This window comes from Ochotona curzoniae, unplaced genomic scaffold, assembly GCF_017591425.1.
Source record: "Ochotona curzoniae isolate NIBS_2020 unplaced genomic scaffold, NIBS_Ocur_1.0 contig_3520, whole genome shotgun sequence".
Taxonomy (NCBI): domain Eukaryota; kingdom Metazoa; phylum Chordata; class Mammalia; order Lagomorpha; family Ochotonidae; genus Ochotona; species Ochotona curzoniae.
Window position 1 is genome coordinate 4,000,240 of NW_024465894.1, and position 25,214 is coordinate 4,025,453.

The window sequence follows — 25,214 nt, forward strand, 5'->3', positions numbered from 1 at the left end:
GGATTCCAAGAGAAGGGTCTTAAAAACTAGCCACCCCCTGGAAAGCTGTTTCCACACCGTCGAGGCTTCATACAAATCGAGATTCTTGGATGATTTTCAAGTGGCCCACAGAGATAAAGGATCTCAAAAGCCACATGTGACTGTCATTGGTGGGTTATGAGGGAATGGTGCAAACAGTACAGGGTGACCTTGGGCAAGCAACACGTGCTCTGGGCTTGGGCACTTTCACTGAGCCAGTGGGCATACTGCGAGGGCATGAGTGAACAAGCAAATGTGAGCGCCCAGCTCAGCTCAGTGTGAGCCAGGTGCCTCGGGAGCGCTGCTCTCGGAATCCCAGGGAAGCAGGGAAGTGGGCAGCAGGTCACATAGGCTCCACAGGAAATCTCTTTTCTTCTGGAAACTATTGGGATGGCACTGGGGGTGAACAGTTGGGAACAGTTCCCCTTAAAGCATTATTTTGGTGTATTATTTTAGCATCATTTTAGTGGGGTTCACAAAACCATTTAGGTGAAAAGCTCTCAGGAATACAGGAACTGTCCTGTCCCATCAGCTGCCCAGCAGTCTCCAGACAGGACTTCACAGCTGGCTCTCCAAGATTTTTGTTTTTGAAACAAATGCCTCAGCCTGGACATGCTAGGTCAAGCACGCAGCAGGTGCAATTGTGAGTCACCTGGCCACTTCCAAGTACACTTCAGGTGCTCTGGTTGACAACTGTCTCTACAATGGCCAGCAATTAACAGGTATTTGCTATGTTTGAGTGAGACATAGGGTTAAGTGGCTTAGGTTGATTCACTTCATCTTCACTTTCTGGAGAGAAAGCCCTGGCTCCTACTTTATGGCAGATCACTGACAGGCATAATTTGCCCAAAGCCATACAGCTGAGAGGAGGCGCCACTTAGATGCAAATCCACACGGGAACCGTGGGGTAGTCCCAGAAGCACAGGCTCCACACCAGCTCCAAGGCCCCTGTGTGTCCTACAAGGTGAGCAAGACACACTGTGTCTCTTCTGAAGCAGGCAGTGACAGCCACCACTCAGAGCCATGAGCAAGGGCCTCGAGGGAGTGAATCTGACCCTGGAATCTTCTGCGCAGCTGGCAGCCATGACATTCAGTGACACCCAGTGTCCGATGGGCCTCAAGTGAGTCCCCCAGGCCCCGGTGGCCGAGACGAGATGCCCCATCTAGTCCTGTGATCAGCCCCCGTTTTTCTGGCTTTACAGAAACCCTACCAGTTTGTCCATCACTCGGGATGCAGAGAAGGCTGATGGAGGGTAACTGGCAGCCACCTGGACCCTACAGACCCAAAGTGGCAGGACAGAGGGAGACAGGGGCCATGGTGGAGTGGGGTGTGGGTGGGCAGACTCTGGCAGAGCCTGCCACCTGCCCTGCCTGAGATCCTGTAGGGAGTCACCGCACATGGCCACAGTGCTGGGACCAACCACACCTGGCTGAGTTACTCAGCAGAGGCCACACTGTGTCCGCTAGTGCTGGATTCATCCCATAAACAGTCAAAGCTGAAAAGTGCTTTGAAGTCTATTTTCCAGAAACTGGAACTGGACCATTACCATGATGGACATGTGCCCAGTCTCCAACGCCTTTATGATAGGGAGCACTCAGGCTGGAGTCCGCTGCCCACACTGCCATGCTAGGACCAGGCCCTGACCCAGAGGCCAGTAGTGAGGGGGAGTGAGACGGGAGCGGTCATGTGGATACTTACAAGGGCTGACATCTCTGTACCTGTTGCGGTTTTTGTTCTTAGGAAGTTTGGCCACTCGACAAGGGAAGTCACTGGCTTCATGCCGGATGTCCTGCAAAAAAGCAGAGTTCTCTCCTGAAGTTCCTGGCAGTAGGAACTCATCCACCATTAAACAGAGCATAGGCGGCAGGCCAGGCACAGGGCAGGAAGACCCAGCGCCGAGACAATCTTCACTGAGGGCCCGGCAGCACAGCAAATCCCCCGAGTTGCGCAGAGGCGTGCACCTGGTCATGGAGGAAGCACCACCCACTTGGGTGGGCAGCAATGATGCGAGAAAGCGGGGCATTTCTGGAACTCCATGGCATGGCCAAGGCAAGGTAGCCTAGAGAGTTGGTCCTGGGCCAAGAACAGCAGCGGGGGGTAGGCAGGAGTGATCAGGCCAGCCCCTCGAGACCCCTGAATGCCAGGTCCAGCAGTACCAACCACCACCTTTTATAGAGTTACAGGGAGCAGAACTGACAAAACACAGCTTCCTGTTGGCAATCCATCCTGCTGCTCTCCTTGGGCGTAGCAAATGAAACCCCTGCCCCAGAGTTATAGATGCCCGATCACCAGACCTCCTGACAGACCCGCTATCTGGGTTCAGGGCTGTTCTCTGATCACCGTTAGAACCCATAAAATGCCTTTGCCCTGCAAAGAGAAACAAGAACTGAACAGACTCCCTGCCTGACATGGTTACAACGGTGCATTTGATCACATCAACGCACCAGAGGGACCCACAAGGTGGGGACAGTAGGCGACAAGCTGACAATCAGACTCTCGAGGCACATAGGTGGGATCGCCCAATGCCAAGCCCCCCAGGTCCCCACCCGGCGCCCTCCATGGGCTCAAGACACACGTAGGGAGACTTAATTCTGCGCAAAGGCAGGGTGGTGCTGCCCCAGGAGCCAGGCTGACGTCCCACGCCCCACACCCCGCTGCTCTGCAGCACCTTGAGATGTGCTTGAGAACCACACATGGGAGAGCCTCGGTGCTGGCTGGCACAGTGGAGTGTGTGTGCTTCACTAACTCAAGTGGCCACATACAAGTGGACACTGGGCCCATCAGTCTTCTGTCCCCATTATACATTCACATGGCTGGCAGCTGGATCATCCCAGCAGGCTGAGCACCCTCTGGGGGACTTGCCGGTCTACAACAGACAGCCCACCCATAGGCCTGCGGGCTGAACAACAGCCACAGGTCCCTGACACCCACTCAGGGCTCTCGCTGTCCTTGTGGGCCTCCACTCCCACAGCACATACTCCACTGAGGGGAGGACATCCTAACAAAGTCTCTAGGAATAAAAACCAGTGTAACGAGTCCAACGGGAGGGGAACAAGCTACAGAACAGAAGGATTTAAAATATGTGCCATTAAGATATTCAGACAGGAAAAGGCTTGTTATTTATATCTACTAATTACAAACAGGATGTAATAAAAACATACACACAGAGTAATGTCTCTTAGAACTGAAGACAACAAAGATGAGAAGTTTAAAAGCAAAGTAGGATAAAGTAAGCTGGGGTGGGCTCCGTGGTGCAACGGGGGTGAGCAGCCGCACGCACGGGCTGCTCGCATCCCATATGGCAGTGTGGGTTTGAGTTCAAGTCCTTCTACCTCCGCCTTCCTGCTATTGCACCTGGGAGGTCAGTGGGTGATGGCCAAGTGCTGGGGTCCTCGTCACCCACGTGGGAGACGCAAATGCATTCCCTGGCCTTCGGCTGGCCCCACATTGACTCTTGTGGACATCTGGGGAGCAAATCAGTAAATAGAAGGTCTCTCACTCTCTATTGATCTGCTTTTCAAATAAATGAAACTTGGGGATCAGTGGGTGGGGAAGTAGAGCCAAAGGGGGAGAAAAATTCAGAAAATTAAGCAAAATTAAAATATAAGGAAAAGAAATCATCAAAAAAATAACTCAAGATTTCTCAGACCATCAAGTGCTTCCCATAATGACAGAAGCAGACCTGCTCTAAGGCACATTAATGTGCAATTCCAGAACCCCATGGAATGTACTGTAAGTTTCCAGGAAGAAAAAAATCTATTCACTTTCAAGGGATGAGGTGATTACATCTTCAAACTTTGTAGGAAAAACCCAGAGAGTTGGCCAGTCATGGGCAAGCCTTACAGATTTTGCAGAAAAATGACTCCCTGCTAGAATTCCATACTCAGCTCAACAGTCACCAGGTATGAAGGACAAGAGCAACCTCTCCGACACTGTGCTCCTGTCCTCAGCAACCCACGAGAGTGGAGAAGGAAACTGAGGACCAAGAGAGGACGCGCAGGTTAAAAATGATCCAAGGGAAGAGTTAAGGCAAAGGAAATTTCCACGAACACTTAGACACTGAGAGCTTCCGGCCAGGATGACTCGGGAGAGCATGCCAGCACCCCGCCTCCTTCTGACACGCCAGCTGTGACCCTGCTAAGCTGCCGGGGGGCGAGGGGCGGGGGATGGAGACCTGACATCCAGGAAGCAGTGTCTACTCAAAAAGCACCAGCAAGAAAGTCACAAGTTGACAACGTGTAGCAGAAGGCAGGGCACCACCCAGGCCCATAAGGTGCTAGTGGGGTGGCTGTTGGAGACTGGCCCATTGCAGCACCTGGCCAGTCTGAAAAGAGGCATCCTGTAAGTGTAAAACATACATCCATTCGGGAAAACTTGGTACAAAAGAAGCAGAAGCATTTCAGATACGTTAACATGTTATTTCCTGGGTACCACTTGGAGCAGATGGGGTTATGCAAATGATGCGGCCACAGACACAGTCTGAGTCCACGGAAGGCGGTCTCAGATCCACCACCTGGTGACAGCATGGCCTTCTTACTTTGGTTATTTATTTATTTATTTATTTATTTATTTATTTTGCAGTGGCTACTAGAAAAAATAAAACTACATTTCCAATGGACAACATTCACATACATTATGGAAAACTGCTCTAAAGCTACAAGAAAATATGGGAAGAATTAGCAACAGGCATAACAAAAACTACAAAAAAAATGCAATTGTTAACAACAAGAACAAAGTGCAAAGGGCAGGCATTGTGGTGGCGCCAGTTAGGCCACTGCCTGTAATGCTAAGATCCCACACGAGCATGGGTTCTAGTCCCAGTTGCTCCCCTTCTAATCCAGCTCCCTGCTAATCGGACCTGGGAAGACAGCGGGAGATGGCCAAGCCCTAGCTGTTGCAGCCATCTGGTGAGTGGGAGCCCCTGGTTGGAAGAGCACATACTTCCTGTGTAACTGCCTTTCAAGTATATACATAAATAAATCTGGAGAAAAGTGTCCGCACATGCGCACACAGACATGAAGGAAGCAGCACACTACCTGTGACTATGGACAAAAGCAAACAATATCAACAGCAGCAAGTGACCTAACACCGGGAGGACTAAGTGGGAGAGGAAGCACACAGCATAAAACGCAAAAAAATGAGCCCTCTATCTTAATAAAAGACTAAATAAATGGATCAGAATAAAAGCATTTTACTTAGAAGTTCAGAGGTATAGACAATCTGGAGCTGGCAGTGCCCACAAAGAGCAAGGAGCGGCAAGGCTCTGTAGCACGGCCAGCCAGCTCATCGTAAACCCCTCGTGCCAATGACCTGGCAAACCGTTTGCAAAGTCACTGCAGGTTTTCAGAAGGAGCACCCACAGCCTGCTTTGCTACTAGTTTATTTCTATGAAGAGTTTCTGACACCTACTAGAGACTAGCTAGTGAGTGAAAGGCACCCTGCCAGCTTGTAAACACAACCAAACAGCGCCACCCAGCAGGCGTGCTGCTGCACTGCACCCACCTCATCAGGCATATGGGCAAGGGCGAGCCTGCAGCCAAACCGAGAGCTCAGACAACTAACTGAGGCTAGAACGTGTTGCTCTATTCCGCACTCAGCAGCCTGCCCTATGAAGTGAAGTCATCCACTCACTCCCAGCCGGTACAGTGGAGTGAACAGAGAAGAAATAACCACTGAGGATAAGCTACTGGGCTAATGATGTACGCTGAGCAAATAAGGGCCAACAGTTATAAACACCTGCACTTGGTAGAGAAAGGGAGAAAGAGGTGGGAAACACAACCTGGAGATGTCACTTAATAAAGGCATTTGAACAACAGAGAGAGAGCACACAGAGTAAAAAGAGAGAGATTTGTGAGGCTGGTGGAGTGGCACAGCACGTTAAGCCACCAGTCGCAGTAATATTCCATACTGCTGTTCCGGTTGAGTCCCAACTGCTATGCTCCTGAACCAGCTCCCAACACCCATGAGGAGGTAGCTGACGATCGGCCCGCGACTCCCCTGTGGGAGACCAGGAAGGACAGAGCTGGTGCTACTGCCTGCGGTACACTTTCAGCTGTTGCAGTGATTTGGGACATGAACCAGCAGCTGGCAGAATTCTGTGTCTCAGGGAAAGGCACTGCCTTTCCCCAGCCACTCCATGAGTCTAGCCCTAAGAGGCACATTCTGAGTCAGCCAAAGGCTCAAGGTGCCCTTTGCAGCTCTCTGGCGCTGCTTCCCCTGCCACGGCTCTCTCATCTGCAGTGTGCTGTGCCACAAGCCCCAGGCAGCTGGGCCTCGCTGGCCTCCATTCTGCAGCTCTAGGCTGGGGAGACTGCCAGGCGGGAAGCAACCACAGGGCGCCCCTGACAGACCTTCCCAGGCAGAGTCAACGCGTGGGATGGCATAAGACATGACCAGGTATCAGGATAGTTAGCATTGATTTAAGTACAAAGGGCCTACTGCGTGCCGGGCACTGTCTTGGATATTAGGCCTACAGCAAAGAACCAAAAAAAGAAGCCTTTCTGCCTTCACAGAATTTACTTCTGTGCTTGCTGCGGCAGCACACACTAACAGTGGACCAACGCAGCTAAGACCAGCACAGCCCTGTGCAAGGATGGCATAAAAATGTGAAGCATTTCATGTTTTTTCATAATAAAAAAAAAAAAAGAAGAGGGCCTGGCGGCGTGGCCTAGTGGCTAAAGTCCTCATCTTGAACATGCCGGGATCCCATATGGGTGCCAGTTCTAATCCTGGCAGCTCCACTTCCCATCCAGCTCCCTGCTTGCAGCCTGGGAAAGCAGGAGAGGATGGCCCAAAGCTTCGGGACCCTGCACCTGCATGGAAGACCCGGAAGAAGTTCCTGGATCCTGCTTCGGATCGGCATAGCACCGGCCGTTGCGCTCACTTGGGGAGTGATTCATTGGATGGAAGATCTTCCTCTCTGTCTCTCCTCCTCTCTGTATATCTCTTTCCAATAAATAAATCTTCAAAAAAAAAAAAAAAAGAAGAAGAAAAAAAAAGTGCTTTCTACAAAGGAGAGACAAAGCAAATAACATATCTCACACGCCAAATGCTGAGGACTGAACTAAAGCAGAGAAGGCGGTGAGTTGGGCTGATCACGTTAGGATGACATCAGAAGACCTCCCGGTGAAGGCATCGCTGGAGCAGCCAAGGGTACAAATGAGCCACGAGACATGGGTGGGGGGGCCTGAGCAGGGGCAAGAGGGTCGCGGGGCCCGGACAGGGCGTGGGGCCTAACACGAGCGTGAGGAGGCCAGGCCAGTGTGGCAGCACCTGCAAGCAGGGCCCAGTGGCGGCTTTCACTGCGAGTCTCCTGGGAAGGCACGGAGAGCTTCTGAGCAAGGCAGTAACAAGGTCTCTGGTGGCTGCGACACGTAGCAGAGATGGCAGGGGCCAGCGGCTAAAGGACTGACACAGGAGGCAGACACAGTATTCAGGTCTAACCCACAGCAATGGTGACAGGAGGCGAGCAGGAGTCCTGTCTGGGCGTCTTACAGTGTCAATCCTTCATGCCTTCCTGGCTCACGCTGGCTTCTGGAAACACATGCATGCTCTGAGTGTACAGAGACATGGAACATGCTAGGACTAGGTCTTAAAACGGGGCACTGACTACCTACATGCCTACAGGTAACTGAATAAAGTAAGCCGACTCCCGAACCATGAAACCCACCACAACTCCACCATCAGAGCACTTTGTTAGATGGATTAGCAAGGATGAGCCAATTTCCCAGCAGCCGCAGGAGACGGCTCACAGTGACCCCCAGACCTCCGTGGCAAGCATACGGCTTCCCTAACTCTTGTATTAGGCTGACCAAAAATGAATTAAGCACTGTGTTAGAATCTCTGCAGAGAAAACAAAATAAGATAAAGAGATGCTGACGGCTAGGGGATTCTTCAGAGCGGAGCCAAGGAGCAAGCCAAGTGGCCAAGACACAGGCTCGCAGAGGTGCCCACTGAGCCCATCTCGCCCTGTGTAGTTCATCATTCCATGGTTGAGCACCCTCCCCAGAGGGAGACCTCACCTGCGGAAAAGGAACTGTACCAACACACACTGAACGGATGCTGGTCCCTCCCTCCTCCCCTGGCCCGCTCATTCCCTCAGGGGCTTTTCAAGTACCTCCTTGCTTGTCCCAGTGTGGAATGAAGTCACAGGTGCCTGCTTTCCTTGAGGATAAGTTTACAACCAAAGTAGGCCTCTGTTTGGTAAAAGCTTATGTGTTCATCATGCATAATTTGCCGCATCATTTTACATAAGCAACAGGCACTCACAAAATATGAATCACATTCAGGTTCAACCATTTGCATGGGAGCTAAAGGCAAGCGAGCTCTTCCAAAACGATGGCTTAGCTGGGCTAGAGTCACACCACTGCCCTGTGTCCCTGCGGCTGCCTGTGCTTCTGTGTGCAGGTCTCCACACTGCCGCCTGGACAGTAGCCTCTGGAGTGCCCTGCAGGTCAGTTCACTCAGCTCCGGCTTCTGAATCCACCCTGGATCCTGCCTGTGGAGACTCCCCATTCTGTGGTGATGGGTTTCACTTCCCAGATTCTCTTTTGTTTTAGTTGATGGGAAGTTTGATTTTTTAAGGACCTTTTTCTCTGTTGGGGATCACCTGGCTTGCAGGTCACTCTGAGCAGGAAGTCTTTTTGTTTCATTTTCATTTCTCCTTCTTGTTCTGTTTTTGAGCCTGAATGGCCTTTGTGGTTTGCTCTGAGTGGGGGACAGCCCAGGTTCAGAGTAAGCCCTGTCCGCAGGGACACAGGGCAGCCTTTATTCAAATGCTACTCAGCACCCAGACATGGCAGAGGACATGGAAGGCCAGCACTGAGGGCTTAAGGAGGAGATTGTTGGGAAGCTTAACACAGCATCAATGGAGCAGTTTGCCTATCTTTTTTTCTTAAGATTTGCTTGTTTATTTGAAAGGCAGAGTTAGATTATCAATCTTCTATCTGCTTGTTGACTCCCCAAAAAGCCATGGATGGTCAGAGGTGGGCTGGTCCAAAGTCAGGAGCCAAGAGCTTCTTCCGGGTCTCTCATACAGGTGCAGGGGTCCCAACACTTGTGTCATCATCTCAAGCCAGGAGTTTCTTCCAGGTCTCCCACGTGGGTGTAGAGTCCCACGTACTTGGGTCATCTTCCAATGCTTTACCAGGCTGTAGCTGGGAGTTAGATCACAAGCAGCCAGGATTATGAACTGGCATCCATATGAATGCCAGTGCCACAGGCAGAAGATTAGCATGTTATACCACTGTGCTAGCCCCAGAAATTCTTAAAAATATAAAAAAGGGAGCACAGTCATTGGTGGTGACCCTAACTCAGCGCAGGATGAAGTTAGCCTTGTCCCTAAGGTTGCTGCAGTTTCAGAACTGAGTGTTCTCTTACAGCTGCAGTGATCTCATTCACCTGCCAAGGGAGCAGCCTGGCATCCAGTGGCTTACTGACACAGTGGTTGATGTGCAAACGAGAACACAGCAAAGCGCCTTCGGGCCCCACCTCAGAAATGATATTCTAACTCCTTATAGTGAGTACTGGAGCCTTTGTTTATATGATTTACATAGAGAATTAGGATGGGGTCATTAACAGTGAAGTCTCAAAGTTGCAATTTTTCATGTCCCTAACTTGAAACTTTATTTTTGCCATCCTTAATAGTGTCTTTAAAAAAATCATTTGTTTTCTGTTAAATGGCATGAATTCCACGTTGGGCAGACATCAGTAAGGCAGAAAATGAATCATATTTACAGTAACTGATGTCAATAAAACATATCGGAATCAGTATCTTCTTAAATGCTGAGAACCACAAAACTATTCCTGTAAGAGACCCGTCTAAAAAATTCCATGACTTTCATTTCTTCCCTGTTTACCTTCTGCTTTCCAAAAGGATGTGAGGGTTTTGGGCCCGGCCGCCCCAGGAACAGCAGCACAGCTGGCTGGGGACATAGGCTGGCTCACTTTTGCAAGGCAGGCCCCCAGTTCCCGACAGGAGCCCTGCTCCCACCTGCCAGCTTCCTCCCACACGAGTCCACATGAGATGCCAACTCTCCAATTAAGTGGCATCTGTTGGCAAGCCTCTGCACACAATTCCGGAGTACAAATGGGAAGCAAACTGAACATCAAAGTGAAACACTTTGATGGAGAAGGTCACGTTCCCAGAACCCAGGGAAAGACCCGGGCCTAGCTGTCATGACCCAGTGAGTTCAGGAAGTGCTTCCCAGATGGGATGCACCTTTCTGCATGCCGTTTGAGGGGTCGAGGATAGACAGAACAGGACACTGCCACTGCCCAACAGCACGTGTGGCAGCAGCTCTCAGACTGCAAAAATAAACCAAACACTGGGGTCGGGGAGACAGACAGCCACACTCTTCTATGTGGCTTACCCAAGAACTATGGACAAGCTTTAGACTAGCTCTAGCCCCTCAGATTCATCCAAATGCCACCCAAATGCTGACAGAGCACTTACCACGGGGCAGGGCAAGAAGATAGGAAGATAAATGGAGAAGGAACCTTGTCTCCCAGGGGCTTGCTTTCTGGGCACCAGGATCCCAGTGAGGAACCTCTAGAACAATTCAGCAAGGTTACCCAGGACTCACATCAAATAATGGATTCAAGCCACCAAGCGACCAGAACACCTGCTCCTCCCCACCAATGTGAGACCTGTGGGGCACCTTGTTTTCTGCTTCTTGTGGGGAATTAAATCAGGGGTTCTAGCCATGAGCTGTGCTGAAGAATAAGGGAAGCAGGATGTGTACAGAAAGCACCACGCATCATGCACCCTGGATGATTTAAAGAAATCCTGGTTCACACACGTTTCTCACCTTGTCTACACTCTACTCCATGAGTAAGGTATAACTCCATTAACAAAATTACTCTAGCATGCTGTTGGAATAAACAAGCAAAAACTTTAAAAACAAACAAACAAAAAGTTCAGAGCTTCAGAAGAAAAATATCCTGGGGCCAATTTGGCCAAGAGTGCTTATGGACAAAAGCTAAGATTTATCAATTTAGTGAACATCTACTATTTACCATGCCAAGGGTGCGCTATGTCTTATAATGAGATTAAGAGATGAAACTTGGGTCCGGCACCGTGGCCTAGCAGCTAAAGTCCTTCCCTTGCATGTGCCAGGATCTCATATGGGCACCAGTTCTAATCTTGGCAGCTCCGCTTTCCATCCAGTGCCCTGACTGTGGCCTGAGAAAGCAGTTGAGGACGGCCCTATGCCTTGGGTTCCTGCACCTGCGTGGGAGACCCGGAAGAACTCCTGATTCCTGGCTTTGGATTGGCACAGCACTGGCTCTTCTGGTTACTTGAGGAGTGATTTATTGGATGGAAGATGTTTCTCTATGTCTCTCCTCCTCTGTATATATCTGACTTTGCAATAAAAAATAAATCTTTGAAAAAAAAAAAAAGATGGGAGACCCGGAAGAGGCTCCTGGCTTCGGATCAGCATAGTATTGACCCGTTGCGCTCACTTGGGGAGTGAATCATCGGACGGAAGATCTCCCTCTCTGTCTCTCCTCTCTGTATATCTGCCTTTCCAATAAAAAATAATAAAAATAAATCTTTAAAAAAAAAAAAGATGAAACTCACTTTAGCCTAGTTTTGTTTGCCCAATTAAAAGCCATGGAACATTCAGGATTATCTGACAACGGGGCTCAAGAAAACATCTAAATATAATCAAGTTATATCAATATTATGACTTTACAGCCATTCTAATTTTTTTTTTAAGTAACTTGTTCACAAACACTGGCATGTAAGAACAGCTGGCAGTATGTCACACCTGCTCAGGAGACATCTGGACACCATGCCACTGTCTCGGGGGCAGTGCTGGAGGGGCTCTTTGGGGCAGGCATGTTATACTTTGGATGGGTTGTGACAGATGTGTACAGATGTGTACTGAGACACAGTGTGCTCTCCCACCTGCTGGGCAATCACAGAGCTTTTACTATCTGCACAGTTACCTCTTCTCAAGGACATCAGAAAGTCGGAATGCTACCATGCACAGCCTCTGTCCCCTCGTGCACCTAAATGGTCCATATTTTTCTTAAATGACATACAAGTGTTCCCTTTATAGTCTGGGATGAGTCTTTCTTGGGGTCATTTATTGCAAATATGGTATCTTTTTCAATACCGGTCAGCTTTTATTAGGAATTCAAATTAGCCCCAACACAGTGGCTTACAACTACTCATGAGCTCACGTTCCAGAGATGTCTGATGGGGCTGGGTTGGCTGGGATGGCTTGTCTCTGTTCCATGTAATGGTAGCTGGGCTCATACATGAGCTCTGTGTCAGGTGGTGTTCCAGTGGCCTCACACATCTGGCACATGGCTGCCAGCTCACATGGTGCTGAATGGGCTCCTCCAACATGCCTTGCTCACACGCAATGACTGAGGAATTCTCAAGAGCAGCCAAAGAGGGCAAGCTCCCCCGCCCCTGCCCAACCATACAAAACTGGTATTTTATTGGTCAAAGAGGGTCATGTGGTCAAACACACAACCTGCTAAAAAAAGGCTCTACCTCTTGATTTGAGCTACACTCAAAGAAACTTGTGGACAAGGGTGGGAGAAATCTGCAAACAACCCAACACTGACGAACACAGGTTCTTCAAGGATATGTGGTTCAGGTTATCAATGCCCTCCTTTAATACTGTCCAACCTAAATTTAAAACCATATACCCTTACAACATCTTTGGAAAGATCACCAAAGAAGTAAAATGTTTTCTGCACATTTGTTATTTTTATAATTATACTATGCCTCTAAATTTTACAAACAAAACCAACAAAAATGGAAAGTATGTCTTAACGGTTGCTGACACATACAGGAGGCACAGCTCTCACCCACATGCAGCATGGACAGCAAGCATGACCGTGGTTGGATCACACACGCATGGGAGCCATGTGCTATCTTTTGCCATTTTTTTTTTAAAGATTTATTTATGTTTATTGGAAAGGCAGATACACAGAGAGGAGGAGAGACAAAGAGGAAGATCCTATGTCCGATGATTCACTTCCTAAGTGGCCGCAATGACCGGAGCTGAGCTAATCTGAAGCTAGGAGCCAGGAGTTTCTTTCAGGTCTCCCACGTGGGTGCAGGGTCCCAAAGCTTTAGGCCATCCTCAACTGCATTCCCAGGCCACAGGCAGGATGCTGGATGGGAAGTGGAGCTACTGGGATTAGAATCGGCGCCCATATGGGATCCTGGCACACTCAAGGTGAGGACTTGAACCGTTACGCTGTTGCGCTGGACCCTGTCTCTTGCCTTCTAATCTTCTAGAATATTCATGCTTTTCTGATCCAAATGGTCTCTTTCTACATTCTAATGTCACTAACTCTGCCCTTGCTGAAATCACTTATCCAACTTCATCATCTTCATATTTCAAAAATGTCAGAGGTGGGGAATCCAGGAAGTGTGGGAGGAAGGACAAGAAGCGCCCACACAGCGCAGCTATGGGGCCTCTGCCAGGACTTGGCAGGAGCAGTGGTTTTACTTTCCATTGTTTTCCAATTGTTTCTACACCAAATACGCATTACCTGAGTAATAAAAATGCTTTAGAGCAGCTTTAAATTTTTATGTGTTCTAATCTATTGACCCTTTCCTCTGCAACCCCCTTTATTGCTCCTAGGGCAGAAATTTCTCTTCCTCAACATGGGGCTGCCACTTCAAAAAAAAGAAAAATATACTGAACTGTACTCCACCTGGCATCCATTTATTTCCTTCTACACATTCCAGCCATGCCCACTGCACAGCCATGAAGTCTTGTGTCCCACCCGAGAGCAGGAGTCTCTGCTGGATCACGGGGTGGCTAAGCCCCTGCCGGGACTGTCACCTCTGAGGCTCAACGCCACACAGCTCAAAGGGCTGCGCCATCAAGCCCCCCTTGCAAATCTCAGCAGTAACAAAACGCAGCTGCCAGGCAATGCTGACCTCAGAGCCCGAGACACACTCACCATCACAGTGCACACACAGCTGCTTTGGAAGGAAGTGACACAGGTTATGCTCACTCTCGACAATTCCTTACAAATGAAGGACCAAGAGGAACATAAGAGATTAAAATGGGGGAATTGAAAAACCCACAATAGTATTTCCGTAGTTAAAATGAACAGTTACTTTGCTCTTCTGCAAGGAAAGAATGAGCAGAATGCCTCTGCATACACATCTCCTCCCAGTCATAGTTACCAGGTCTTAATTATTTAGTACATAAACTTGTGAAATAAAAGGACAGATTAAACCATTAAACTGCTTCTATTCACCATGGCCAGCAGCAGATTTTATAAAAGACTAGTACAAGGCCTGGTGTTGCAGCACAGTGAGTCAAGTGGCCACCCACAACACTGGTGTTGGACATTGTGTACTGATCCAAGCACTGGCTGCTCTGCTTCTGATCTAGCTCCCTGCTAATGCACCTGGAAAAACTACAAGCGATGGCCCAAATACTCGCTCTCAACACCCATGTGGGAGAACTTAATGGAATCCCAGGTTCCTGGCTTCAACTTGGCCCAGTCTTGTTATAGTCATGTGGAAGTAAACCAGCAGATGGCAGGTCTCTTTGTCCCTCCCTCTCCCTCTTTAACTCCTTTACACAAATGTATACATCTTTTAAAAAACATGTGTGTGGGCCCGGCGGCATGGCCTAGCGGCTAAAGTCCTCGCCTTCAATGCGCCAGGATCCCATATGGGCACCGGTTCTAATCCCGGCAGCTCCACTTCCCGTCCAGCTCCCTGCTTGTGGCCTGGGAAAGCCGGAGAGGATGGTCCTCCGGAGCTTTGGGACCCTGCCCCCGTGTGGGAAACCCGGAAGAGGTTCCTGGATCCTGGCTTCGGATCGGTATAGCATCGGCCTTTGCACTCACTTGGGGAGTGAGTCATCGGACGGAGGATCTTCCTCTCTGTCTCTCCTCCTCTCTGTATATCTGACTTCCCAATAAATAAATAAATCTTTAAAAAAAATGTGTGTATGTATGTGTGCATATATATGTTTATTATATCATGGCTGTTGCTGTGGCATAGCAAGTAAAGCTGCCACCTAAAGGACTGGCAGTCCTTATGGGCACCGGTTCAAGTCCCACTGTTCCAATTCCAGTCTAGCTCTATGCTAATGTGCGTGGGAAGGCAGTGGAAGACAGTCCTGTGCCCTAGCACCCATGTGGGAAACCTGGAAGGAGCTTCTGGTACCTGGTTAAGTGCTGGCTATTGCAGCCATGTTGAGAGTAATCAGCAGATGGAAGACCACTCTGTACATTTTTCTTTCCTTTCAAATAAGTTAATTTTTAAAAATTTTCCATTAGTTACTTTCTAACTTCAGAAACAAATTTATTTTATGAAGTATATTTAATCAAAAAGCAGCAAATACTTTAAGTAATATTAGCATAAGATACCACAATCTCAAGCAACCAGTATGCCTTACTACTTCTTTAACATAAGGGTATTCAACAAGCTTGTGGAAAAGTGGAATTAAGTGATTATTTTGGTATATATATTTTGAAATCTATGCGGTTTCTCCAAAATACACACTCTCAGTACACTTTTAGACTATCTTCTATGTTATGTAAGACAGGACTCTTTGAAAGGGCTCTGGCCCTCATCTCTAGCCATCTGCATTCTCACAGTTGCACAAGAAATGAATATTCAATACAATGGATGCGGGCAGTAAACCTTTGCTAATAATGTATGATCAACTTTTAGAGACTTCTGAAGGCTGACAGATGCCAAATCCTGCCTTAAGGGGGTCTGTTCAATATCTCAACACACAACCACAGCTATATAGGGACCAAGATCTGTCTATACACTGCTAGATATAAGCCAGGGTCTTGATGATCACACACAATACCCAGACTGTCACATCCTTTCGGGACATTGCACAATTTGCACTGAACTGAACACACACAAGCTGCAAAAGTCAGGATCAACAGAATTCTAAGAACATCAAATCAGTGTACATTTTAGCACAATGCCAACACACAAACTTGAAAAACAATCACCAACAGAATGTGTTTTTGCTATCATGCTAAAAAACAGAAGCACACAGCCAACAATTTCACTTGGATATGTTCATCTGTAGGCGGGAAAGTTGAAAAATCCAAGTGTGACTTTCACTAGTAATCAGTTTTACTACCAAGCATATTCTTATAGGTGATTAGATGTCAAAGCCAAGTTTTAAGAATCACCTTTAGAATCAAGGTCACAATATTAGCATTGTGTTTGCAGACACATTTCATAAAATAAGTATTTGAAAGGTAGAGCAATAGAGAGACAATGCGAGGTCTATCTTCCATCTGCTGATTTACCCCTACAATGGCTCAACAGCCAGGCAGAGCCCAGGAGCCCCAGCTGGGTCTCCCACATGGGTGGCAGGGACCGTTGCCCATTGCTTTCTCAGGCACTCTGGCAGGGAGTTGGATCAGCAGAGCAGCAAGACTTGAATCAACGGTTTAACCCAATGCCTCCCACAGCCAGGCCCACGGACAGCTTCTGGACTTGTGTTTCAAGTTGTGTCACATGTTGATGGCCAAGTAGTTATGTCACAGACCCTGTTCTTAATGAGCTCTCACTGGGGAGGGCAAGACCACCTCGGCCACTAACACTGCCAAATACAAAGTCCTCATTGAAGGGAAATCCGTTATACAGGAAGAAGAAGACATCAAGACAAACCAGTGAAAATCAGGAGAGCGTAACCACCAGGCAGCCACATCTGGTGCCGAGGAAAGGTGGTACCACTCAGCTGTCCTTGCTGGCTCAGCTGGGCACACAGGGCGGACAGCCATCTCACGGCCACGGCTGAGCTGCCTCCCCCATCTGTTCCAGCACTGCTGCTTATAAGGAAGCCTCAGCAGCGAGGGCCGGAGTGGCGAGGGGATGACTATCTGATGAAGCACACTCTAGCTTGCTGAGCATGCGGCTCTGTAACAAGCCCTGGCCATTACATGAACAGAGAGAAGAGAGCAAGCTGGTGCCACTTTCCACCTGCGACTGCCATCTGTGTGCCCAGGCCCCGGGAGGCCCGAGGCACATACACAACCATTACTCTCTCGCCATCGCGTCACTGGGCTGGCGTGGCTTCCCCGGAGATGACGCACGAGCCTCCCCACTTATCTCACAGGTCCAGAGCAGGGCACAGCACCAGGCCTGCAGGCAGGGGGCCCTCAGCAATCGGTTCCTAAAGGACTGTGCTGAACAGTTCGGAGACGGCCGAGGTCAAGTGTGCATCTGAGTTAAACAAACAGCTGCAGCATGAGGATAACAACCGCCTCAGTAAGGAGCAACTCACTGAGAACTCTATCCTGACCTCTTTGAGAGCCAGCCCGTGGGTTATTTCCGGTAGTGAGCAATTTCCTGCTCTGACACCCAGGGAATCCTGGGGGTGAGACTGTGTCCCTCCCCTCTGCAGGAAGCACCATTTTCTGATGTGCTACAGTTCTTGGGATGGCTTCGTTCCTTCCCAAGGAAGCCCAGCAGCTTCTCTACAAACGAAGGAAGGAGAGGCCAGTGGCTGGGACACTAAGAACAGTTCTCATGAAGGCCTGACGCCAACCCAACAGAATGCAGTACAGTGTTCCCAGGCCAGCTTCTGCAAGCCCTGCTCAGGCTGGGGTGATTAACAGTGTTTCACTTGCTCCGTGTGCCCAGCAGAGCTTATTCCACTGACCAGCTGACCAGATGCTGCAAGCTGATGGCACCTTACCTCGTCTTTGACATTCTGTCTCCTTCTTGGTGTCCAAAGTAGAAGCACCGTGATTCCTCTGGTCCCTGAACATTCGACAACTTTGAAGGAAAGTATTTGTTGTGATGCTGAGATTTCCATCAAAACAAATCAGAGCTAAAGGGAAGAGGACGGAGGGAAGATGGGCCACGAGCTTACAACTGCTGAAACTGAGTGGCAGGCACAGAGATATTTAGTATACTCTGCTTCTACAATTTCCAAGCTTTCACGAAAGAGTCTTAACCAGGATTATTTCTTTAAAGAAGAGGGAAGTGATAGAAAGCAGTCTGTTCCGGAGCACTCCAGAAAAGCCCACGGCAATGACAGCAGCAGACACCTACGATTGGTCCCACTACTCCGCTCGGGATGTGGCTGTCTCACCAAGAAGTGAACACTGCAACATGACCTCCACAGTAACAGTGTTCAAAGACCCTCAGGGGCTGGGGCTCCCCCCAGGACTGGATCCTGATCTTTCTGGGAGAGGGCTCTTGGGGTTGGATTAGGTATCCAGGGAGCACACAGGGTCTTGGGGGGGCCGCAAGAGTGCCTGTGGTAGAGGGCTGTTAGGAAGCAAGATTTGCCCAAGCTTGACCTCTCACTGTACTCCCATGAGCTTGCCTCACATGATGCGAAGCCCTGCACTATGGAGAAATTTCAGGGTGCAGAACAAACTAAGCAAGAAATGGACAATGGTGCTGTGTGGGTGAGTGGATGGGTGAGTGGCAAAGCAAAAAGGCTGAGACAAAGGTGGAAAATGCAGGGGCCTTTCCAAATCACTTCACAAAGACAACTGCAGAGGGAGCCCGAGTGCCTGGAGCTAGAAGAGCTGTCCCCATACCCCGGAACTCCAGGGAATCTGCAGGCTTCAAAGTGGATGGTGAAGGGAGGCAGCTAAGCCCGTGACCCACACTCCTGCCTGGGTCTGACTGCCAGTTCTGTCTCCTGACTCCTCCTTCCTGTCAACAGAGAGCCTCAGCCAGTGCTGAGGGCTCAAGCCACAGGGCTCCTGTCACCAGAGCAGGAGCAAACTCCAGGCTGGGAACTTTCTGACCTGCCCACCCATCGCAGGCATTTGGGGACTTACTCAATGGATGGGGGCAAGCTCTCTTTCATCTCCCTCTGTCACTCAAACAAAAATACTTCAAGTGGGAAGCAGCAAAATTCCATTCAGATTCATCGGAAGAGACAGGGATAAAATGGTATCTGCACAGAAAATACAGGCAAATGTAGAGGAAAACTCACTAAACCAGTGGAGAGAAATCAAATGACAGGAGATGACAACAACACAAAACAGAAGAAAAAGAGTCAAAGGAACAGCACGCCTGGCTAATGACTGAAGCATAGGTGAAAATGAAGACAAACAGGAAGATGAGTGTAACATACAATGCCTTCAAAGAAAAATCAAGGGAAAATTTTTTTTAAGATTAACTTGTTTTATTGGAAAGGCAGATACACAGAGAGGAGAAGAGACAGAGAGGAAGATCTTCCATCCAGTGATTCACTTTCCAAGTGACCACAACGGCCGGTGCTACGCCGATCTGAAGCCAGATGCCAGGAACTTCTTTCCGGGTCTCCCAAGTGGGTGCAGGGTCCCAAGGCTGTCCTTCACTACTTTTCCCAGGCCACAGGCAGGGAGCTGGATGGGAAATGGAGCTGCCGGGATTAGAACCAGCACCCATATGGGATCCCACGCGTGCAAGGCGAGGACCTTAACCACTGTGCCATTACGCTATTGCGCCGGGCCTGGGAAATTTTTAAAGTAAAAAAATCATTCCTGTGCTATTTTGTTTTTTCTCCATGGTTAAAATCATATCGAAAAAATGCCATAACAAATTATTAGGGCCCAACACAAGGGCTCAAAAGCTAAAGTGCTATTCCAGCTAAGTGCTGGAATCCCATGTGGGTGCCCATTTGTGTCCCAGCTATTCCCACTTCCCAGCCAGCTCCCTGTTTATGACCTGAATAAGCAGTAGAGGATGGTCCAAAGCCTTGGAACCTTGAACCTGCATGGGAGACCCGGAAGAAGTTTCTGGTTCTAAATCGGCTCAGCTTTGGTCACTGCAGCCAGTTGGGGAGTGAACTAACAAATGGAAGATCTCTCTGCCTCTTCTCTTTGTAAATTTGATCTGCCTTCCAATAAAGATTAAAGTTTGAGAAGCAAAGGGGACAGGTGCCAGGCCAAGATCAAAGACACTCAACGCACTGAACTCCGAGGAAGGAAACCAAAGCAACGTAAGAGGAAAGCACGGGAAACGAATCCAAGATTTCCCGAAATGCCAACATTCAAAACTGCATTCAGAAAGGGCATCCTGATTTTGAGAGAAGAGCTCAGACTGGCCAGCACCGGATATGATTCAATAAAGGACTGGAGTCTGAAACACGGTGATTCTGAGCATTCAGGCAGAAACACCCAAACACCTTGTGTAGGAGACAGCATTGGATCACAACACCGCCAGCACTGCTTCCTGCCAGCAGTGATGGAACAGGTCCAGGCACCTAGAGAAAGCAAATGGGCTCCAACGTGCAGACAGGCAGGCAGTCTTCACACACAAACTGCGGACCACCTGCCAGCCAGGAGCATTGGCACGTCAGAAAACGAGCTCTCCAAGGAATCCAGGACAGAAGGCCCTTCAGGCCAGATAAGGTTAGGAAGTCAGACAACTGACAGGGGGCACCAGGATTTACTTAAGCAGGCCCAGGACAGTGCACAGGCCGCAGGGTCAGCCCACTACAGTCTGGCTAGCTGTTCTGACAACGGAGATGCCACTACCAGAAGAAGGGGGTGGGAGGCCCAGGGAGCAGGTCTAAAACAGAAAAATTTCACTAGCTAGTGTTTTTGGTATCAACTGAAAACACTCCAAATCAGACTCTGAGGAGTGGAGAAGAAATTATTACTAGTTAATTTCAATACTCTGCATACCTGCTTATGGCCTGGGAAAGCAGTAAAGGATGGCTCAAAGTCTTGGCACCCTGCACCCGTGTGGGAGACCCGGAAAAGAATCCTGCTGCTGGCATCAAATCAGCTTAGCTCTGGCTGTTGCAGCCAGTTAAGAGTGAACCAGCAGATGGAAGATCTTTCTATCTCTCCTTCCCTCTATAAAAACTGCCTTTCCAATGAAAAAATAAATAAACCTGAATTGAGAGGAGGTGCCGAGTAAGGTCAGGCCTGGCTGAGTTGTGTATCAGGGAGAGTCTAGCCTACATTCAGATCCCACACCGCACAGGAAGAGCTCCCTTCTCCGGCTCCCCAAATGCTGATCTCACCACTATACCAGACCAGCTTTGCTTCTCGGTCCTTGATGCATAGGCTCTTGGCAGTTTTGCCTTCAGCTTTTACCTTTTTCAGCAACTTTCTGGTCACTGTGCGGCTCCTCTCCTCTCCTGGTGCACTCTGAGCTGTGGTTACTCTCAACTTCCTTTCATCTCTCATGTCTGTTTCTTTTTACACCCTCAAACTGAAAGCTGGGGCACTTTCTGATTCTAAAAGTTCTGTATTTCTGCTTAGAAAATTCAAGCAACACTGCATGCCAGCAAGCACAAATCAGCAGACTCCACGTGTCCCAGCCGGGGTGGAGACTCTCGCTCTGGGTGACTTTCCTGCACAGGAGCAGTCGGCGGATGGAGGCTCAGGCGACCCACCATCACCTGAGAACAAGCTTTCCTCAAGAACATGAGCAAGACCCCCAAGGTGCCCTTGTCACTGTGCTCCCCGGGGCGTGTTCTACGTATTCCACTGTGCTTAAATTACGGGCAATCTGACATTCACATCACTGATGGGTTCTTGTCAGACACTGTTGATATTCCAGTCCATTCTGAATGATGCTGAACCCTACCCCTTGGTTAAATAATAGCAGCCAAGTTGCTGATGAAGTAAGTACACACAAAAGGACAATTCTTTGTCATCCCATCTTCTCTTACAGGCAGCTCTTGTCTTCAGTGGACACAGAGCACACACATGAGGGCATGAGGGAGACACAACTAGGGGAAGAGATGCTTTTTGGAGATTGGGATTAAAAGACTAGAAGTGAATCAATTAAAAACAGGCTTACTAATACACAGGTCTCCTGAAGAAACTGTGATGCTGGATTACAGCTCTGCAAAAATGGTGAGGGGTAGACAAGCACAGCGAGTCCCTCTGCAGCACTGCCTACACCCACACCGGAGCTCCAATGACCCAACGACTTCTGTTAAAATGTAATTGGCAGGGGCCCGGCGCGGTGGTGCAGTGGTTAAGGTCCTTGCCTTGCATGCCCGGGATCCCATATGGGTGCCAGTTCTATCCCGGCAGCCCCGCTTCCCTTCCAGCTCCCTGCCTGTGGCCGGGGAAAGCAGTCGAGGACGGCCCAAAGCTTTGGGACCCTGCACCCACGTGGGAGATCCGGAAGAGGCTCCTGGCTTCAGATCGGGATAGCATCGGCCGTTGCGCTCACTTAGGGAGTGAATCATCGGACGGAAGATCTTCCTCTCTGTCTCTCCTCCTCTCTGTATATCCGCCTTTCTAATAAAAAAATAATAAAAATAAATCTTTTAAAAAAAAAGTAATTGGCAGAATACAGATCAAGTTATTTTTAGTCCTTATACCATAGTAATAGGGATAAAGAATAAATTTACTTCTTTTTTCCCACTGCAAACATAAAACACAAGATAGGGAGAAAAAGAGCAAGGACAAAGAAATAGAACCAATACTTGAGTCATACAAACAACAATTTATAAAATGTTAAATAATCCAAGACTGTTTAACAGAGAAAAATTATGATTCTAGTGCAGAAAAATTCCTGACATTGTCAGGAACTGGAGGAACAAGGATGAGGCATACGGTGTGGCCTCTCAGGAGGTGACACACCCTGTACCACCACTCTGGCACATACCGCCCGGCAAGACAGCTAAGCCAGCTGTGCAACTTGCCCACACCATGTCTTGGCACTCAGCAACTCCAGATATACCTCCACTCCAACCTGTCTTGCTCTTTCCCAGCACTTCTTCCTTAATGCAAGCTACTCTGCTTCTTGAATCACCCTGAACTACCGGCAGGAGCCTACAGACGGCTGCGCAGTGCTCAGAGGGCAAGCTAGAGCTCCTGCCGAGGACCCATCCTGGAGAGCTCCCTCTTGGGCCCACGACACAAACACACGGAGGATTTGCAGAGCTACCCCATCTTCTGAGAGCTGGATCCTAGTTAGCCAGCATGGGACAAATGCATGCCAATTAAAACACCTCCCATTGCAGAATCTATGCCTCAGGTACTTTAACCCCAGAAATCTCCCTTCTCTTTTTTACTATGGCTTCCCTTTTCCAAGGAAGGCTGGCTGATACTGACAATGTGGTATTTAAGGGAATTTCTCTCTTTTTCAGAGAAAGGGAGTGGGGGAAGAGGAAGGCAGTACTCAGTCTAATTAAGGAAAGTGCAGTGTTCGTATGCTGCAAGTCCACAGGGCAGATGGCAGGTCCTGAGAATGCAATGATCAGAGCTCCATATCATGGAGTCACAGTTGAGCCGAGACAAAAATAAAATATAAGCAGAACAAAAAGGTCCACTTACAAAAAAAAAAAAAAAAAAAAAGCCGTAAAACAGTAAGAGTTCAATAAGAAGGGCCTTCTGCAAAATTCTCTTTGCAAGTCAGACACTGAAGCCTGCTTTCCAAAACTCTTCGCTCCCGGCACAAAGCCCTGAGTTTCCTCCAGACAGATAACTGCTCAGGTGGATCAAAGTTAATGTGTTCAGAAACAACAGAGAATATTCATAATAAAGCATTTCCCATAGTTCAAGAAAGGGAGGGGACTTCCAATAGAAAGTTCAGCTTGAGGTGCGGGGCTGAGCAGGCGGACAACCAGCCCCGTGCCAGTCAGTACGTGCCAACTGTGGCGTGGCGCCCAGGACTGCGGGAGACCTCGAGCTCGTGTCAGGCAAGGCCGAGGACTGGGAGAGGACTCCAGCACCAGGTGGCCAGAGCACAGCTTCCAGAACCGTAACACATCACACCCCTTCCTTGGAAGCTGGCGGCGGTGGCAGCAGCAGCAGCTACTTAAGGCCAGGGCTGAGCAGGGCCTGAACCAGGGCACGTCCATGTCCACAGCAAAGCTGGAAAACTGCAGTCAGCTGCAGCTTGAGGATTACTGGTGGCATTTCAGTTCGTGTGAGTAAGGACATATACACACATGAACATGTGAACTTCACTCCACTGACTCAGTCACTTTTTTAATATAGAAACATACACACAGACTGCGGTGAAAGGAAAGACCAAGCTTACAAAGCAGGCACAGCAGCCTTCCATAGCATGAAACACATCCCCAAGCAACTCAGAAACCCAAGTCACACAAAAATACTGCACCAGGAAGTACATAAAGTCAAACTGGTGACTGATCTTTAATGTATTTTAAAAGACATAATTTGACAGGTTCAAAAAAAAAGGCTTTAACACTTCAGTGATTTTTCTGGCAAAAATAATGAGACATTTTTCAGAAGAACTATCAGTGAGTCAGAACTTCAAGTCTCATTTGGATAAAATTTGCTGAAAGCAAAAAATAAAGCCTCATTTAAATAAAATCTTCTAAAAGCAGAAAGAGCCGCTTAACATGACAACTTCTATGGTTGGACCACCTGCCCCACTTCTGTACTTCTCATGCGGGGGGGTGGGAGGTGGGTATACGGAGACGGGGGGTGGTCCAGGTCCTAGCTACAATGCTGCCAGACAAAACCTTCTAGAAGGGATACATGGAGTCTTCCTTTTGGCAGAAGGTTGGGCAGAGGTGTCCCTTTCTGCTGACAGGAAGAGCGGCATCCCCCATGGCCGAGACAAAACACCTCCTGTTACCAGCAGGGAGCCTGGGCTCCCAGCACCCAGCAAGCCACAGACAGAGCCACTCCCCAGGTCGACATACCTCAGCCCTGCGATCTTGAGCAGCTAAGAACCGGATGCTCTGGCACTGTGGCACTATTTGGTTAAAGACAAAATAGGGCTGACTGTGGATTCAAAGATGGAAATATAACATCCGGAGAGATGAGAACTCCAGAGCAAACTTCTTTTCACAACCCTGCCAGGGCCAGAATCCACTTGGCCATTTAGATTTTCTTCTAGGTGCCCTCAACTGTGACTGCCTTATGCTGCCACTCCTGTCTTTCCTCTGCACCACACAAGCCATGGATGAAGTCACAGTGAACCCTGAGACCCCCTGCCCCAAGGTCACTAAGTTCTGGATTCTGAGATACCAAGTGGGCCATGCAAGTTGTATGTGTTGGCAAGCCAAGTCTTGTCAGGACTACTCTTCCATGAGAAGCAGGTTCAAGGGAGGGCACGCACACCCTAACAGCTGTTATCTTCTGCACCATGATACATGATGAAGGCAGATGTAACCAAAACGCAAGTGCAGTCGGCAGAGACACAGCATCTGGGACGCTCCAACTTCTCCCGACAGAGGAAAACCGTTTCTAGTGGGAAGGGTGCACATCAACATACACCCTCCAAGCAGCACCAGATGTGTCACATGAATAGAAAACAGACTTTGCAGGG

General features: G+C 48.9%; 1 protein-coding gene across 1 annotated transcript in view; it reads right to left on the minus strand.

The window, feature by feature from the left end:
- PTPN1 (protein tyrosine phosphatase non-receptor type 1) overlaps positions 1–25,214 on the minus strand; it is a 54,467-nt gene that overhangs the window by 11,782 nt on the left and 17,471 nt on the right. The window contains exon 2 of the mRNA XM_040981319.1: positions 1,718–1,808. Coding sequence (XP_040837253.1) covers positions 1,718–1,808 — 91 coding nt within the window. The remainder of the gene's footprint in view (positions 1–1,717; positions 1,809–25,214) is intronic.